Here is an 18,402-nt window from a genome sequence, read left to right as displayed (position 1 = left end):
GGTGACACCGTGGGTGCAATTCTGCAATATAAGCGAAGTTAAACTAAAGGAAACCGGCTCCTAGAGGCTAGGGCCACATTCCTCCACCTTTGGCCATGTTCCCACATTTACGCTTAGCTCTGGCACCTATCAAACCCACAGTGAGCCAGTCAAGGAGCTGAGCAGCCAAACTCTTAATACGACAAGTGATTCCCCCCCCCAGTTTGCTCAGCAGTTTCCTGTACTGGCTCAATTGCTAGTGCTTGTGAAGAGGAGGGGGGTAGGGGTTGAGGACTGCAGGTTGAGAGTTTTTTCTCCAAATGGTTTGATTTTCCTGATCTGGTGCAACAACCAGCATCACAAACCAGGAAAAAAATGGGGGGTGGGTACTGGTGTAACAGCGAAAACAATGTCTGTGTAAGTGATGGAAGAAATCCATGTTGAACCACAGCAAGAGCTAGAGGGTATCCATGCTTTATCATGCTTTCATTCAAAACAACTAGACCTTTGTTTGACTTGTATGGAATTATTAGTAGAACTGTGAATATCTTCTCTAATTGTGAAATTATAAAGGCCTAAATAGGGCTACGCTTGACAAAATAAAGTTAAAGAAATGAGGGCTCCTTAGCAAGGGGCCCAATCTGATTTTTATTCTGCTTGCACCTTATGTAAGTAAGTACACATACACAAGATCGCTGAAAATGCTATCACTGTGATCTTAATTTTACACTTTCTCAGCACATGTGCTACGTGGTAACAAAAGGGCCTTTGACTTTTTCCCCCTGCAGAAATGCAGAGCAACCCTAGCTCTCAATGCCTTCAGTTGGAATTACAGAGGCACAGCGTTTCTAAAAATCAGACCGCTATGAACAGAGCCTGGATTTGTGTAAATTGTCACAGCTCTGTAGAAGTCAGTGAAGCTACTCTGGTTTATACTAAATGAAGATTTTTCCCTTAGTTTTAACACTTGCCTACATGGGGGTGTAATCCTATTTATTTCATCCAGAGTTTTGTCCCTGTCAGAAAAGCTTGCAAGTGAGCATTCAGGAACACAAGATAAACACAGACTCAAAATTTTTGGCTAAATGTGCACAATCCATCTGTTTTAATGGAATTGTGCTCACTTGCACTAGGACTGAATTTTGTCTTGGCATGCTGGGTCCCTACATAATCTCCCTTTGATTTACAACACCTCACATGTAAAAGTAAAACTGTAATGCTAAGAGTGTTTCTAAATCAGTACCATAAAGTGTAGTCCATGAGCTCCGTGTTCTGTGATATAGGTGAGAAAACTAAAATTGAGATGTTGAATGATTTTGCGTATGTTCTTCCGAGTCTTCCAATTTGCTTCCCACTGCAACCATACAAAATAAAACATTAAATACTTAACTTTCCAAAACATCCACAGAAACCAAAAAAGTAAACATCCATACTTCCACAGCAAATACTCTGTTGTTCAATAAATAAATAAATAAATAAATAAATAAATAAATAAGTGAAAATCCCCCACCCAACCCAAAAGACCTATTTCTTCTGTGCATGGCATTTTTTTGTTTTGACACAACTTCGGCAGTCAGATACTTGTCCACAGTTCTCAGTGCCATCTGTGGGAGTTGTGCATGTGTAGCTGAGGGCAGAGAGTTGTTTGCTAGTAAGAAGTTATTGGATTGTTCAAAAAAAAATGAAAGCAGCTCTTTGAGGTTTTTTGCTTTGAAGAATTTTCAATTAAAAGCCAGTGATGAAGTCATACAGTTCACCTAGTATATAAATATATTTTTGTCAGTTAGGACAACAGGCAAGGTCAATAAAGAATAGTTTTTCTATGTCTCAGTGGAAAGAAGAATGTTATCCATGTGATTGCAAAGGGTCTGCCAAATGGGAAAAATCAGTCAAACAAAGAGCACAGGGTTGCTTGCTGGAGTAAACAATTCAAAATGAACAAAAGCTCTACATAAAAGCAAAATGTCCCACCCCCTAGTGAAAGCTGTTTTCAAAGCTCTGTATTCTTTCAGAGTGCTGTAATACAGATTAACCTAATGTTTTTCTTCTGCTGATACAACAGTTCGGTTCCTCAGTCTACGTCTGTGATTTCAGCTGTCATATTCTGTTCTTAATATTTTAATATTTTACAAATTGCTTTTTAACTTACAAAGATAAAAATCTGCTTTTCTACTCTCTACGCTTCAGAAGATGCATCTGTACCGTACACCTTTCACATCAAGCAGGTTTGTTGGGAGATTTATACATAAAAGTTACACGAGAAGCAAAGAAGGGCAAATAAGCCCAAAAAATCCCCTTTTGTACATACGGTTTCAGGAGAGCTTAGTTACCCTTCCAAGGCATGCAACTGAAAACCAGCAAACAAAATCCTCTCGGTACGTACCCGGAATTCTGGGCTGCAACAGGCCTGTGTGCTAATTTAAGGTGCTCAATGTGCTACCAACCTGGAAGATCTCAGCTTATAGGAAACATACAGGAAAAGTGACGTATGACGATAAGGAACACAGTACCTTAGAAACCCAAAATATGGCTGCAGGGGCAGGATACGCCCTGTGTTCTACAATGGTCAAGGCAATATGTGCCCAGTGCCTTGCTGGCACAAGGCCCTTCTGGATTTTAGGGTTTTTGTTTATACAGCTGGTAAGGAGAAAAATCATAGTGGATTAAATATCCCACGTGACTATGAATGTCCCATACATGAAATACTAACTATTGTGTTGAATTTTATCTAATATGCCTTGATGTGATGAGGCTGGCCTTCGGCAAATATTTCATAAAAATTGCAACAAGTTCCAACACCCCAGGGCTCACACACAGTGTTTCACATTAAAATAAGCAGGTGTTTTAGGTAGCTGCTAGCAGTGCTTTTAGTCAGGACCGTCCATGTCTTATCATAACCTGTGTTACTTAAGCAGAACAATTTCAAATCACATCACACTAACCAGGAAGCACAGGTTGTCAGCATGAATCTGGATTTCAGGCAGTTATTTAAATAGTTTTTGACATATACTTGCTTCCTATGCAGATAGAAAAGTAAGATGTCCTCAGGATTCAGATAAACTGGAAAGATGGGGAAAGAAGCTGCCTGGCTAAGTCTTTTCACTAGAAATTTCCATTGGAAAAATGTATTTTTCAGGCTGTGACACCTCCAGCTGAACTAACTTGCTTAAAATAGTATGAAACACCTAAGGAAGAGGTTTAGTTTGTATATTAGCATAGCTCCCATGAAGTTTAAAACAACTTATACTAGCTGATAATCCAGCGCATTTCTTTCAGACAACATATACCTAAAAGCAACAAATAGTGAATGTCAACAGGAACAACTAGCTTACAACCATGCCATTCATAGGATGAATTTTAACCACTTCAGTCTTAGGAGTCCTATCATTAGTTCAACAGAGCAAGAGAAAGACCCCTTTCTATTTTCAGTTGCATTAAAAAAAAAAAAAAAAGCTGAACTTTAACAGCACAGTTCCCATTTTATCCCTTTATGTCCCTTGTCACTGTGTGCAGTTATGCTGGCAGATTCCTACCGTTGCAGAACTGCGATTCCCCTGCAACGGAGACCATCTCTGTTTCTTTACAGAGATTTCCTGCATGCTGGAGAAAGGCATACGGACATAACTGGGCAGAACAAACGGCGCGAGGATGCCAGTTACGCAGTGGCGATCGCAACTGTGCACTGCTGCCAGTCTCAGGGCAGTGCCAAGAAAACCATTCTCACAGGAGGCTGGATTCAGCTCCCATGAAAATTACAGACACCTTAACTCCCAAGATGTTTGTGTAACAGAATGTGTGAAAATTATCTACAGAGAATGCATAATCACTAATTTAAGGAGGTGCAACATAAGATTTAAGTAGAAGTAACACAATCACGATCATTGGTGACACGATCACGGTATTTCATATAGTTTTAAAACGTGAGCTCCTGTTTTAAGTCCTAAGACAGAGCAACTAAGGCCCTTAAGTGCTATGACAGTGTTAAGTTAAAAAAAAAAAAATCTCACCTCTCAGTTATTTCCAGTATTACGGTTTCTATCTATATAGGTCATATGGTTTCTACTGTCAGGACAGTTGAATTTGTTAGCACTATGTTTCAGTCTCATTACTCTTATTTTTTAATACAGAGCGAACCTGATTAAACTGTGCTTTAGTCACATGCATGTTCTAAATCACAGGACACTACAACCGTCACTGCACTAATAATGGAGACTGTGATGAATTTCCTTGGAAGTGAGGTGGGGGTTGCTCTGAAGAGGTTAGCACAACTGTTAACTATTATTTTTGACTTGCATAATAGTTATCTATTAGTTTGTCTGCCGTGTTCCTTGGAAATGCAGCTCATTTGACACAGTTTATCACGTATGTGTTGCAATGCTGAGGCGCAGATAATGGCTAAAGGAAGCACTGGCTGTGAATGTGTTTGGATTTGCTGTTTTGGTCAGCTCCTGGGAGCGGAATACTCAAAAATCTGCAAAACTCCTATTAGACATCTGAGGATTGGCCTTTGTCCTATTTATATATGCATTAAGTTCAAACATCTTTACCATCCATTTTGGATAACAGAGGCAATTTTCCCTCTTCTTAATGCACTAATACAGAATCAGGACTGACGTTCTGGTTTGAGACTTGGTTCTTTCAGCATAACAGCAAACAAACTGTGACCTACTTTATACACTACTGTATAATACAACTGGTTTGTGACAGTAGCTTATGAAAGGTTTATACACCCACACTATTTATTTTGTTTAAGTTCATAAGAACTATGAGAATTACATTTAGTAATTTAAACAGTTGAAAACAGTAATGAAAAATACCGTAGACTCAGACTATAAGAAGATGAAAATCCATTAAAGAAAATCTATTGGAATAACTTATTAGCAGGGGCTTAGAGTAAAATATATATATAGAAAGGAGTTTCACCCTAGCCTCCCAATGAAATGCCAAAGAAGCCTGAACATGAAATTGGAGCCACCAGCAATCTGTCTGAAATAAGACCTGACTTTTAAAGAGACAGTTCTTTATAAAGTGTGTATAATTTTAGCCTATTACTCTTGGAAGTCGACATGTAGGCAATTATTAGTGAAACCTTTCACTTCAGGAAATCTTCAGTGACTAGTGACAGGAAAATAACATAGTGAAAAAAGATATGTTAAACAAAGAAACAAAAAATAAACTGGAGATTATGCCCATAGACATGCCTGCTACTCATGAATCTGAGATGGAGCTGTCAGAGGGCCACTCGTCAGAAGAGGCTTCTGCAAAATGGATATATACAAGGGACAGGACAAACCTAATTCTCCAAATCCGCAACAGAGTTTGTGAAATGCTTAGTCTTGCCTCCATGAGGTTAGAGAACAAACAATTTCAGAGCATTTTTTCATTCATTTAGGATTAGATTAGGGAAGCAAGAGCTGACATACGGGAGACTCCCAAACACCAACATCCAGTAATGGAGATGGGAAGAAAGGGCTGAAAGATCTCTAGCAGAATTTGTTTGTGCAATGCACCATGCTTTCCTAATATTTTGACAGAAAGATGAAGAATTCATTTGGATATATCTGGATGGCATTTTTACAATTCAAGGTGTACAAAGAGAAAAGGAATACTGGAAGATACAAGCATTAGACTAGGTGAACAACTGACATGAACACCTGAGTTTAGGAGAGAACAAACTACACAGAATTGGATATACTGGAGACTGTGTTGCTACTGATTATCCAAGTGTCCTCCAAATCATTCCGTGACCTGAGATTCCTGAAGGGACAGCCACAGAAACACAAGAGTTTAGGGAAGAAGGCCCTGGACTGAGAAAAAAGTCCAGAATGAAGGCAACCAGGGCATCTTCAGTGCATCTGATTAATGCATTTTTTTTCCCATGGAAATAGTCAAGATAGAAAAAGAGAATGGTTAAAACAGAAAGAACTGACCAGAAACAGAGAGAAATCATTCTGGAGTGGCAGGTCCCCAGCAAAAAGTATTTTGGGATTTACAGGCAGAAACCAACGTGGGCAGAAAACCGGAATGCCAGATTGGCTGGGCAGCTTCATGAAAACTGCAGTTTCACCCATGAGCCCCTCTTATTTCTGAAATGTTTCCTACTTACAAAATATGATAGGTTCTGTAAAGTCACCAGATTTAAACTCTTACACAGACTAAAACAAATGATCAGGTAAAAAAAAAAAAGACAGTTACATCAAAAAAAGATGTCCAAGTTACTATACCGCAGTCTGGGTTTAAAGGGAAGTCTGGGGCAAGGAGCCCCTCTGAATCGTATTTTAAGACTCCACTAACAGTTTGTGGTCTTTCTTTCCCTGCCCCCTCCCACCCAGCCTGCCATTTTTTTAACCAAAACAGTCTCAAGTCTAGTTTTGCTGCAGGACTACGGAGGTTTTAGTTTTTAACTGGTGACAGCCTTTTCTCCAGACTTTTAATGCATCTCATAGTTATAAATAGAAACTTTGGTCTTGCATATCTGCATATCTCTGCATACAGAATTTTCAATAAAAATACTCCCATTTCTTCACTATTATCTTGAAAAAGGTTAAAAGAAGAAAAAGAAGAAAAAAAAAGACTGCAAAACCTATGGAGAATTTCTCCTCTCCTTTAAAACAGAAAAACAAACAAAAAAAATCATGTTTATATAATCACAGGAAAATCACCAAATTGCAATTGTCTTTTTTCCATTACAAATCACTACAAACAACTGCAGAGCGATGGGTAAAAATACAGCTTTGGTACTGGAGGATTAGTTCAGACTTGTGCTAGCAGATACACTGCTCTGCCTGTGTAAGCACAGTTCAGAAGATCACGTATTTTGTAGCTTATGTAAACGATCATCTTTCCTTTTTTTTTTTTTTTCTCCAAACATTGCCAACGTAGTTTCAGAAATTAAATGTTACTGTAATCTTTATAACTTTTCAAAGATGTCTGAGTCCAGGGTGTGGACCAATAAAGTGGAATCTGCATCATGAGTCTTATGACTTTTATCACTACATTCTCAGCTGTTAGTGCCAAGATTAAACTTTCAGAAACATCTCAAGCATCTTGAATTAGGCTTGATGAAAACCACCACATACTCAGCTATTGGCACTGTTTTGTTCTTGGATTTTCTTTTAAAAAAAAATAAATTTTAAGGTCTTTTTTGTAACTGAAACCTTATACGTGTGCTTTTAAATCAAAAGCAATCATCACATATATGAACCCAGTTTAAACCATTTGGACTGCAGCACTCTTGTTTTCAGAAAGAAACAACTGACCACCTGTAAATACAGTAATATTTTTAAAAAAAAGCAGAATCAAATTCTTTTAATTGCAGTGTCCTACTGACAGCAAGTAGCCTCCCATTTTAAACCTGTTTATACGGCTCAGTTTGAAATCAAATAATTTGAGGAGATACCTCCAACATGCCAGATCTTAACATATATGTGTGTGTGTATATATATGTTATATAATATAACAGATATATTAAAAGTGTAAAACCATGGAATATGGGGAGGTCACCACACAAGAGCTTCATAATGAGATTAATTAAAGAATTACAGTTACAGCAAAAGGAGAGCAGATGAAACAGATTATTTTGTTTAAAATTTCCTAAAACATGACTACATTTCAACCCCCCTTGGTGGAAGCAGGGGGGCGGGGGGGGAAGAAACTCTCATGTAAAACTGATGAATTCCTCACAGTTTACTGAGCTGAATTTTCCTAAATAAACCACAGAGGTGCAGTCTTTAAGAAATCCATTAGCTATTCAGACTATGTCTTTTCCTAATCCAGCATTATAAGTTGCAGTACATTTTAAATATTTTTTTAATCCTAGTGTAAGATGTCCCATTTATATATATCCTGTTTTCAGTATTTTCCTTGGGAAACTACTCAGTCCTGCAAACATGCATGCAATTGTAACTTCATTTATGGCCCCGTTAATAAGGGTCCGTTAAAGCACATGACTATACTCATATGTTTGTTTGTTTATGGAATGAATTCCAAGAAGTTTCACAGTGTAGCCATTTTTTTCTGGGTAATGAATTTAACATTTTTCCCCTCCTCAATTAACTCTGCTTTGATGTGACATTGTTATTTACTTTGATACGACTACATACAGCCATCCTTCAAAAGTATGCAGACTAGACTTCCCCTGTGCAACTTAACTTGGTAAGCGTATTTAGCTTTCGAATCCTTCCTCAAAATTCAGGTGGAGACGTATCACAGCTGTACAGGAGTGACTGACTGCATTTCCTTGCTTCTTGACAGTATGCATCTGTTCCTGCTCTAGCGCTCCTAAAATATGCAGCCTGTTCTCCCCTTTATCTGCAATCTCATTCATAGTTTCAAGGATTTTCCAGGGACAGAACACCTACATTTGGAGGTCTTCAGCATGTTGCTGGTTGCCTCTTCCCAAGGGCAAAGATTCTTTCTATGAAAGAAGTATTTTTAAAATCTCTCAGTATAGGTCAGTAATAACTTCTACTGCCAAAGCAGAAATACAGCTTGAAAATCGAATGGAATGTAAAGGAATATTCCCTCCTGTATCTGGAAATCAACCCCCCCCACCTGCTGTGAAGATTACTTTCTGTCTCAGTTTGGTTTAACTAGATTTTCCACACACTGTGTACATTCACTGTTACAGAAGTGCCTTTCTAAGCCAAGGCTATGGTTGATCTGTAAGAACTGCTAGCTAATAGGGTCACAATTGTTTTTGCCATAAAACCAGGAATATTTATTTCTTTTACTATTTTCCCTAAGAAGAACAATGTTTTTTAAAAATAAAGTTTTACAAATTTTACGCAAGAAGAAAAGAAAGCCCTTAGGAAATGAAACAGCTGAAAGTACTAGACAGTGTATACAGAACCAACTGTCTTTCCAACAGCACACTGGCAGAGAACTAACCATTGTAAGAGGCAGTGTCAGTAGAGTGTTTTGTTCACGTAAGTGATGAATGAAGATTGAGGTATTTTCATAAAAAAGGTCAAATATTTTCAAATTCCTTTCATTGTAGGACAGATACTTTTTCGTTTTCAGTGATGTCTCATCAGTACTGCATCTGCATAACGCACTGCTCAGCATCACGACTAGATGGGGTTTGGCCACTGCATGGAACCACAAATCAAATTAACCAGGTCGTTAACCAAAAAGCGAAGCCTATTTCTTCTTGGAAACATTAAAGCAAAAATACGACTGGAGCTATGTGGGATACCAGCTAGAATACAAGAAGATGCAGCAAACTATGTCCAGTTTCAAATGGATGTTTTAGGCTGCAGATATTGACGAAGTTGATATGGACGGCCCTAGATAAATGCACACTGGGAAAAGAAGTTCTCCTAAACAGACAATCTCATGGTAGATCATCAGCCTCGTGAAACCAAAAGCAGGTCTTGCTATGTGTGTGCCACTGTGTCACATCCTGCCAAACATGATTTCAAATATCATGCAGGTTATTAAATCACCTATTTAAATACATTTACATTAAAGTAATTTCAGCAAATCGGAATAATAAAATCAGAAAGGACATCATCTTCCAAAAAAAAAAAACCAAAACCCCAGCTCATCTGCTATTCACTCACATCCTCTGGAGGTTGTTTTTTTATTAGCTGTATGTTCTGTAGAAGGTAATACTTTTTAAAAATTCTGTAAAATATTCTGGAACAAATTGATCCCATCAGCTGTGCTATATTAGGGAGAATTCTCTTCCTCCCTGCAAGTCTAAAGCTGTAAGCCTCTGAACTGAGTCTTGAGTGCTATGCTTCTCTCTACAGTTTCAGTCTGAAAGTAGAAACTGTTAAGAGTAAGGACTATCACACCTTAAATATAGATCATTTTGTGGAATGTAATGTTTCAGCAGTAGAGCAGTATAGCAGACAAAATGTCAGCTAAGAATGCTGTAGCTTTATGATCTTAGGTAAAGGCTGAAACACACGCATATTTTTCTTTGCACTCAAAAAGAAATTTGGCAGGCATATGCATTAAAGAGGTCAACAATCCTGCAAGATGCTATTAATTTATAAAGTAATTTTCATGCAAAGTTTTCACACTTTCTATCCCAGAACACTTTTCAAAACTGGTAATAAATAGTATAAAAGACATAGTGAAAGAAGAATAAAGAATTACAAACAAAGAAAAAAAAAGAGACGCTTTAATCACGCTGTGAAGCAGGGAGAGAATCAGTGGTTTATATGAGGCTACATTATACCCTGGCCTACCAAACCAAGCAGACATACCATGCAGAGTATGGTTTCACATGACACAGCAGGCACAGGACAGATTAGCTCATCTAAAAGTGAGCGGCCACCACAAATGGGCAGTTTTCCTTCCTTCTATTACTGTTGTACCATTTCCCTTCTACTGGGTGTAAGGATTGTGTTATTACCGGGCAAGTCAGGTTATCAGGCTGGTCCAGCAGAACACTAACCCGAGGGGCAGCAGAACAGGACTGAAGAGCAGTTCTTTGTCAGATCTGCCAGCTGAACCAACTCACCATGAAGCCGTGACTGCTAGAGCCAAGAAAAGGAAAGGATGGCAGAATCCCTGGTCGAGGAAGGACAGGACTGCCTTTTTAATGGGGAAGTTGTTGGATCACCTTAGCGGCCCCATAAAAATCATACTTTTGGTCTCTACTTGAAAAAAAAAAACTCAAAGTGTTTCATTCTGGTTATGTTCTAATGAAAACTAAAACTTCACCATTTGTTTCAATAATAATGAACATGTTTTAACACACTTTCTGAAACCAGAAAATAAATAAAGAGTGCCTTTGCCTTTGTTAACTACAATCAGTTTACATTTCTAACTTTCTCTTAATATCCTTTTTAAATATCACACTGGTCAAGATTATACATACATACTTTCATAAAATTATACATCTTTGCCTAAAACATACCCATGAAATAAGGTATACATAGCACTGTGCTGAAAGCCACAACAAAGCAGAATCTGACTGTTAGCTCACCTTAACTGAGTCTTTGGCTGATATTTTCATGGAAGGTATGCTGATCTTTCTAGTAGTGTCAATAGAATCACATTACTGCTCGAGTCAGCATTTTCTAAAAGCTATTTGGCAGCTCACCATTCATCCCCTACAGTTAGATTCAACACTGTTTACAGCATCTAATAAACAGGGTTACAGTCATATACAAATTTAAGAGATACTACATTGTTATTCTTAATGTAGTTAACTTCGTAATAAATTGCTGTATCTATTTAAAAATGTTTTTCTTCTTTTGATTATGAATCTTAATGCTTTATTTGTGACACTGAGTTTTTAGTAACAACAAATGCTTTGTCCTGCTTGATGTGAAGACCTCAGTGGTTTAATCAAAGGGGATTAATTGAATTAACTGAATCAATTAATTCAGTGAAACCACATGCGCAGAAAGACAAGGTTAAGAAGTAGTTGTGTTATGCTATTCATTATTGTATGAGTGCTCACAATCCACTTCAGTGCAAAGGCAGCTGGGTTAGACTGAATCACTGGTAAAAGCAGTTTAAACTAACCTTGCTGACTTTACCATGAAATAGGGTTTAACAACATTAATAAACAGCAGAATAATAATAGCAGAAATGAAAGCAGCTGGAGCACTAACAAAATTAATTATGGCATCACAGCTGAGGTTGATAATGAAACCCCCTGGACAGTAACTTCTCAAACTAGTACAGCTGTTTCCAAATAGCCATCTGTCTGGGCCCCAAGGCTGTTTTATGTATGGATACTCTTAAATTAACTTAGCACAGCTCAGTTAAGGAATTACAGAAACAATGTGATAATATAGAAACCTAATGTGATATAAGCAATATGAACTTGCACTGGTTTAAGAAAAAAATTGAAAAGGGGCAATTTTACAACTTTCTTTGAAGTGTGTCTGTGAAGTTTCTTCAAAGTTGTGTGTCCTGGAGTCCTAAAATAATTGATTTGATGACAGGAAAGCTCTATGAGAGTGATTAAAAGGAAATATGTTTTTCCTTTTGAAACAATTGGCAAAGAAGGCAAAGGAAATCTTATTACTACATTACTCTCCAAAACAACATAAATATAGTTTATGGAAAGATTAAATGTCTTCAGAGACAGGAGTTTTTTGAATCAATTCAACTGCCAAATGACACCCTTAGCCCCTACTTTTCTTGGTTGCAACATTTTGAAAACCGTGTCATCTTGTCCTCTGAAAATGCAGTTGTGATTTTCTCCTTTAAGATTTTACATGCATGAAGACTGTAAACTATGATCCTCTAATATGATCTAATCATCTAATCATCTAATACCATCTAATATCACATACATCCTTTTTTACAGTGGTATGTTGTAAATACATAGGTTTATTTCTTAGAAATAAGTGGGAAACATATGCATAACTCTTAGTGGTATCGTGGACAATGGAACATGTGAAAAAACATGCCTTGATGAGATGATGTAAATGCTAACAAACTAAAACAGAGAGTCCAAAACACAAACATTAAACTTCAATCATTTCAAATGAATTAGCAAGCCTGCTAAGTCAACTTCTATCACCACCTTCAGGAATGCAATTTTTCAACAATTAACACTGCCAGAACTAAATATGTATTACAAAGAGAAGAATTTGGCTTTTTTTTTTTTTAGACTTCTAATGAGACAAATTTTATCATAGTAAATTTGAATCCACTGGTTTCCGATCTTCAAAAACAGATCTATTTATGTCTTCTTTAAAAAAAAAAAAAATGCCTACTTTTTTTTTTTTTTTCAAAGTAAACTCTTAATAAACCATAGTAAATAGGCTATGAAACCCCACAAAGACTTGAAGAAAACCTTGGTTGCTCTGCCAAAGTTTTATTTACATATCAGTCAGGTCTACTGGTAGACAACTTACGGATTTTATTTTTCATCATTTTTGTACACTGTTACTAGTTACTACTTTGTTTAATCTTCTAGCTCCAAGCTACTGAAGCCAAGCATTCTACTTCACTTACTGCATACGAACACCCATATATATACACGCATATAAATGCAGTTTTTCCTGTTGTGATGTATGATTTTGCTCCTCAGAATGAATTCTCTTCAGCTATAAAATATCCCTTAGGCAATTGCATGGGTTGGTAAATAAAACCTGACCTTTTGTGGATTAAAACTGCAATATAAATATGAATAAATGTTTGGAACATCTATGCAGCCCTTGTAACAAACTGCTATCACAAAAAAAATCATGACAGTCTTCCAGTTTTGGTATTTGTACTATGATGTATACTGCCCAGAAGAAAACTGTTTTTGTTCTGAACATTTCATAATGAAGCGAAGCAGTGATCAAAAGGTCCTGCACGTAGCACAGTGCAGACACAGAAAAGCGTGTCAGCTCGTAACACCTTGCAATATATAATACTGTAATAGCCAGGCAACTGAGGAGGCCACGATACATAAAGGAAGGTTTTGAAAACAGTGTCTTTTGAAAAATTATTCTTTTATGACAGCTTTGATATCAGCTGATACTTAACTATCATTATAATTTCAAAAATTCTACCCTGAAAATTCTGCAGACTGAATTCACACTTAAGCCTTCCCAGCTGAAATACAACCTGGAGGAATAGCTTCCATTGTGGTCCTACTGGTGGTGTAGACATGCAGAACTGCTTTTGAGGTTGTCATTCCTTACCATCTTTCTTAATTATAAGCCTGCCTCTCAATGTATCTAAATATCTACTCAAAGGAATCTATTGCTATTTGTATAGCACTGGTATCAATGCAGACTCCTTCTTATGACAAGAACTCCTAACAATGGGAAGAAACATTGGAACAATGTCAAGCATTTTGAAGTGTACGCAGGACACCAACTAATTCTGCAATTGGAATTGGAAAAGTAGCTTTCTCCACTGGATATTTTCTAAGGAACTCAGGCTGTAATACATATAGTATAAATCTTGCAATATTACAATGGAAGCAGATTTTACTGGACACATTCTATGAAATAGAATCATAGAGTCGTTTAGATTGGAAAAAAACTTTAAAATCATCAAGTCCAACCATTAACCCAGCACTGCCAAGTCCACCACTAAACCATGTCCCCAAGCACCACATCTACCCATCTTTTAAATACCTGCAGGGATGGGGACTCAACCACTGCCCTGGGCAGCCTGTTCCAGTGCCTGACTACCCTTTCAGTGAAGAAATTTTTCCTAATATCCAACCTAAACCTCCCCTGGAGCAACTTGAGGCCATTTCCTCTAGTCCTAAATAGCATGATGCAGCTGAAGCTAGCCGGCAGGAGCTTCAATCCAGCTCACACATTTTCCCTGGAGATCACAAAGAATGGCTGTTTGGGCAGGAAAAGTACCTCCAACAGGAAAATGCTTTTCCTTGCACTTGCAAACATGGAAACCACAGAACTATCCAGTAGCTGCTGCTGCAGTCACCATCTCTCATCACAGGGAAAGCAGCAGAACTGGAGACAGACCTCCCTCTGTGCAAGAGCTTTATGTAGCGTAGGTAAGCCAGGAGGAGTTGCTGAGGTTGTCCGGGCCCTGGGGAATATGGTGGATGCAGTACTTGACCGTGATTCTCTCAGTTGCAAACATTAAATCACCCTGTGGTACCAGCTTGTGGATGTGACTGGCGGGTGAGCACTGCAGAGGATTAAGGGAGGAGGCACGCAGAGGCAGCTTTTTAACAGTGAATACTGTCCTGGAGGACGAGAGTTGCCACTGATTCACTTCATGTTATGTGACAAAATGTGGATTACTTCAGAAATCCAGAGCAGCCTTTTAAAATGTTTGCTCCCAGTACAGCCTGGAGTTTGCTGCACAGTTGTTATGTGAGAGTGGGTTTAAATACTTTTCCACTTTACACAATAGAGGAGAAATTGTGTTACAATAGCACCATGTATTAAGATATTTACTGGAAAGATTTATACTATGACTACTGAACCCTGTGTTCATTAGAAAATACCCACTGGAAATACCTACTTATCCAATTCTGATTGCAGAATTAGTTGGTGTTTGGCATACACTTCAGAAGGCTTGACGGACAAACTTAACACCATATCACTACAACATTACCCTGACTAGATGTCCTAAAAACTAGTGCTATCCAACAGATATGCAAGTACAAACAGGAAATAATAGAAAAGACGTTTAGGGAATCGAAGGTTTGCCAGTGGGGAAGCTTGAAAACATGGAGAACTTACCAATAAATGTTTGTGTTTGCTGGTATTATAAAAAGTAGCCCATCTGAAAGTGCTGGGATTTCACACAAGAAAGAGTCCAGCATTTGTTTAAAATGTTATTATTAGCCCCAAGTGCCTATTACATTTATTTTGTGTGAAGGAAAAAACATCAAAAAAAGGAAAACTGAAAACAAGAGGCTATTTTGTAATCCCAGTTGTTATAATGATCATTACTAGTGACAGATTTCTCCTTTCGCATATGTGAAAGGCGAAACTTCTTTCACCTTTAGGCAAAAATTTCAAAAGAAGATGGCAAGCAGAAAAGGAAATGTGTGGAACTTTCATGTCATCCGTTTAGCCTGATCTACTTGTAACTAATGATAGATAGAATGGATGCACAATAAAAAGTGAAAGAATAATTGCAGTGCATCAGGTTAATGACCTGACTGCTGTTAATTCCTTTCACATTTACAGAGCATGGACTATTTTATAATTAAAATGCTTCATAGGGAAGTCTTAGTTGTATCATCTATTAACAAGCAGGACAGTTTTGAAATTAACAATAGCCACAAAAGATTTGATGACTAGAGTTATTGAAGAATTGCAAGGCTCTAGTCACTTACGACAAGCTCCGATTGCTACAGCAGTGATGTTAATAAGTACTATTTATTTATGGACAGTCTTACTGTAGTTTCTAAAATAAAGCATACTGTGAGGATGTCAAACACTTAATTCCAGAATACCCTGTTTCATATATGTGCATGAGTACAATAACTCCATTTAATTAAAAAGAACAGTTAAGTTGCATAGAGAGTAAGGAAAGAAAAAAATATTTGAGTGAAGACCCAGCAGGACATATTCAATGTCTCAGCTTAGACTTTAAATGTGTAGAAACTGGGCACCTGAAGGTGAACCAACAAAACAATGGCATGGTCTACAGAGACAGCAAAGATAAAGAGCTCCAAATGGTGACCCACAAATATTGAATGCTGAGTGAAAAGCTACCTAGGTCATTCGGCAACACAGAGGACAGAGGCCTCCCGTTAAGCTGCCTAATTCCAGATTGCACATCAGCAATTTTCTGTCACTTGAAATCCAGAGTTGTAGAATTTTTCTGGATAGTAGGTATTGCACTGACAGGACTCAGCACTTAAAAACCTTTCACAGAAACCTGATTCTAAACTCTCTCACCCTGCAGGGATTCAAATGTAAGTTTTTCCTTTCTCAGTGAAGTCTCACAAAAACCAGGCTCAGAATTACGGAGGGCATCGACAGATGTGCTTTTGTGTACTGACCTGATGAGTTCTAAGCCATGACTTGCCCCTCACTTTTAACTCCTGCCAGTCACCTGGAGACTGGCACTTTCTCAGCCATGAACAGTAACCAGGTATGAGAATACCATCTCATATTCTGCTCAGTTTAAGCAAACTGTGGGCTGCTGAAAGTCATTATCCCTCTCTCTCCCCAGTTCACTTTTTCCTTTGTGTTAGGTACAGGAATTGTGTGGTAACAACGTTGTGGAAAACTAACCTGCCCCATACCAAAACCCCTCACTGATCCAAACCCATGGTGCAGTTACACAATCACTAAAATTGATGCAAGAGCTACAGAGTGGGATCAACCCTTTTGGCAGCTACCAGTTTGATCCAATTGACTGTGTGAAACTGCACCCTGAATGCTCTTATGTAGTTCAGGGCAAAGATCAGCCATCTGAGAACACATCTGCGACAGTGGCATCAGACTGAAGGACCACACAACGGTGACTGGTACAACGTAATTTTCCCTCTCTTCAACACATGAACAACATAGCTGAACGACCTCTTCTCACCTCCATCTACTGGTGTGCAGTTCACATCCCTCCGTGTATCATGTTTGAGTCCAGCCCACAGAGGCTGATAAAATGTAGACTGGTTGAGGAGCTAGTGAATCCTCCTGCGTTAGTAGACAAAGAGGCTGGGCAAATAATCATAATTACACCTCTGTGCCTGAGTAAGTGAATGATAACTTTGGCCTTGTCAGTAAAGCCTTGTCCACAATCAGGGCAAAAAGGACACGTGTTACAGTGTCGGTTCTTAAAGCAATCTGGCCTCATTTCCCTTGGCAATTATATGGGGTTGTTTGGGTTTGTTTTCTTTTTTTAGAACCGTACAGGCCAACTTCTGCTATAAATAACTACAGGAAAATGCCAGTAGAACATTTACCAAATAGAAATCCCACAGTTCAGAAAAACTGTACAACAACCCGTCTCGTAAAAATCAGTATTTACACGTTGTGTAGCTGGCAGGGGTCTGATCCTGCCCTAGGAAATACTGTGCCAGCACATTATCATAGTCCTCTGAAATTATTGAGCTTTGGCCCTGTACTGTATTTTTAATTGCCACTTTCAGCTATACAGGCAACTAACTTAGAGTAAGTAGTGACTGTAAAACATCCAGGCATTTCCAACAGACATTGCCTTTTTGCTCGTGATTCGTGTCTTACGGTGTGTCCCATTTCTTAATACAACTTGAAATATAAAAATTAAACACTTAATGTAAAAAGAAAAATCATTAAAATATACAGTTTAATTCACCTACCTTTGGCTTCCTGCTTAGCCCAGAATTCTTTCACTTTTTTAATAATGTTTTTGTCCTCTCTCAGCTGCTTTTGCCACTGACGTAGCTCTTGTATTTCACTATCGCAGCGGACCTGGGAAAGGGAAAACAGAAAATGCAACTAAAATTATATACGTTCACGTTACCCAAGACAATGAGACAATTTTTTTCATGGGGCTGTGGCTGGGCAAATACATGACATCCATCCTTTTTGCAAGGCCTGATATAAAATCACAATCCCAGAGGTTTACAGTTTTCAACTTATACAGAAATAAAACCCACATAACTGACAAACCACATTGAAAACATAAATATGCCAATTAGGGGATCATTTTGATTACCAAGGACTCCTGAGAATGTGATTGCAGCGAGACGCTTATTCTCTGAGTTAATTAAAATTTAAAGCATTATGCTGAAGGGTATTAGTGCCTTTAGAAAACCACAACACTATAAAAACCAACCCATTGACCAACATAATAGAGCAGAAGAGGAGCATGAAGGGTCATACAGCAGGAAATTTATTCCAGCAAACTGATTCACACCTGCTACCAGCTGCAAATAGGCTTACTGACAATCCCAGCCATACAATTTTCACAAACAGGAGAGCCATTAATCTGTTATTTAAAGTAATTGGAATGCATTTCATGATATCTATTCTTTGTCCGTCAGTCACCCCTATGAAGGGCGTAATTCTGCTTCCACATAAAATGACA

The 18,402-nt window shown here is 38.1% G+C and overlaps 1 protein-coding gene across 4 annotated transcripts in view; it reads right to left on the bottom strand.

Moving 5' to 3' along the window:
- The window catches only part of IQCK (IQ motif containing K), a 58,397-nt gene that overhangs the window by 9,705 nt on the left and 30,290 nt on the right, over positions 1 to 18,402 (bottom strand). Inside the window, exons 8-10 of one of the 4 annotated variants that reach the window (XM_087732137.1) lie at positions 17,672 to 17,783; positions 8,340 to 8,395; positions 41 to 1,333 (exon numbers count right to left, since the gene is read on the bottom strand). In XM_087732137.1, the coding sequence (XP_087588263.1) occupies positions 8,352 to 8,395; positions 17,672 to 17,783 (156 nt within the window). In that variant the 3' untranslated portion in view covers positions 41 to 1,333; positions 8,340 to 8,351. Of the gene's footprint in view, positions 1 to 40; positions 1,334 to 8,339; positions 8,396 to 17,671; positions 17,784 to 18,402 lie in introns of those variants that run through there. The other 3 variants (XM_087732135.1, XM_087732134.1, XM_087732138.1) reach the window with 3 other exon arrangements.

Source organism: Nipponia nippon, unplaced genomic scaffold (assembly GCF_047370975.1).
Source record: "Nipponia nippon isolate SJK-2023a ecotype South Korea unplaced genomic scaffold, ASM4737097v1 scaffold_5, whole genome shotgun sequence".
Classification (NCBI taxonomy): domain Eukaryota; kingdom Metazoa; phylum Chordata; class Aves; order Pelecaniformes; family Threskiornithidae; genus Nipponia; species Nipponia nippon.
The sequence above is the reverse complement of the archived record's forward strand: the minus strand, read 5'-3'. Positions and strand labels throughout refer to the sequence as shown.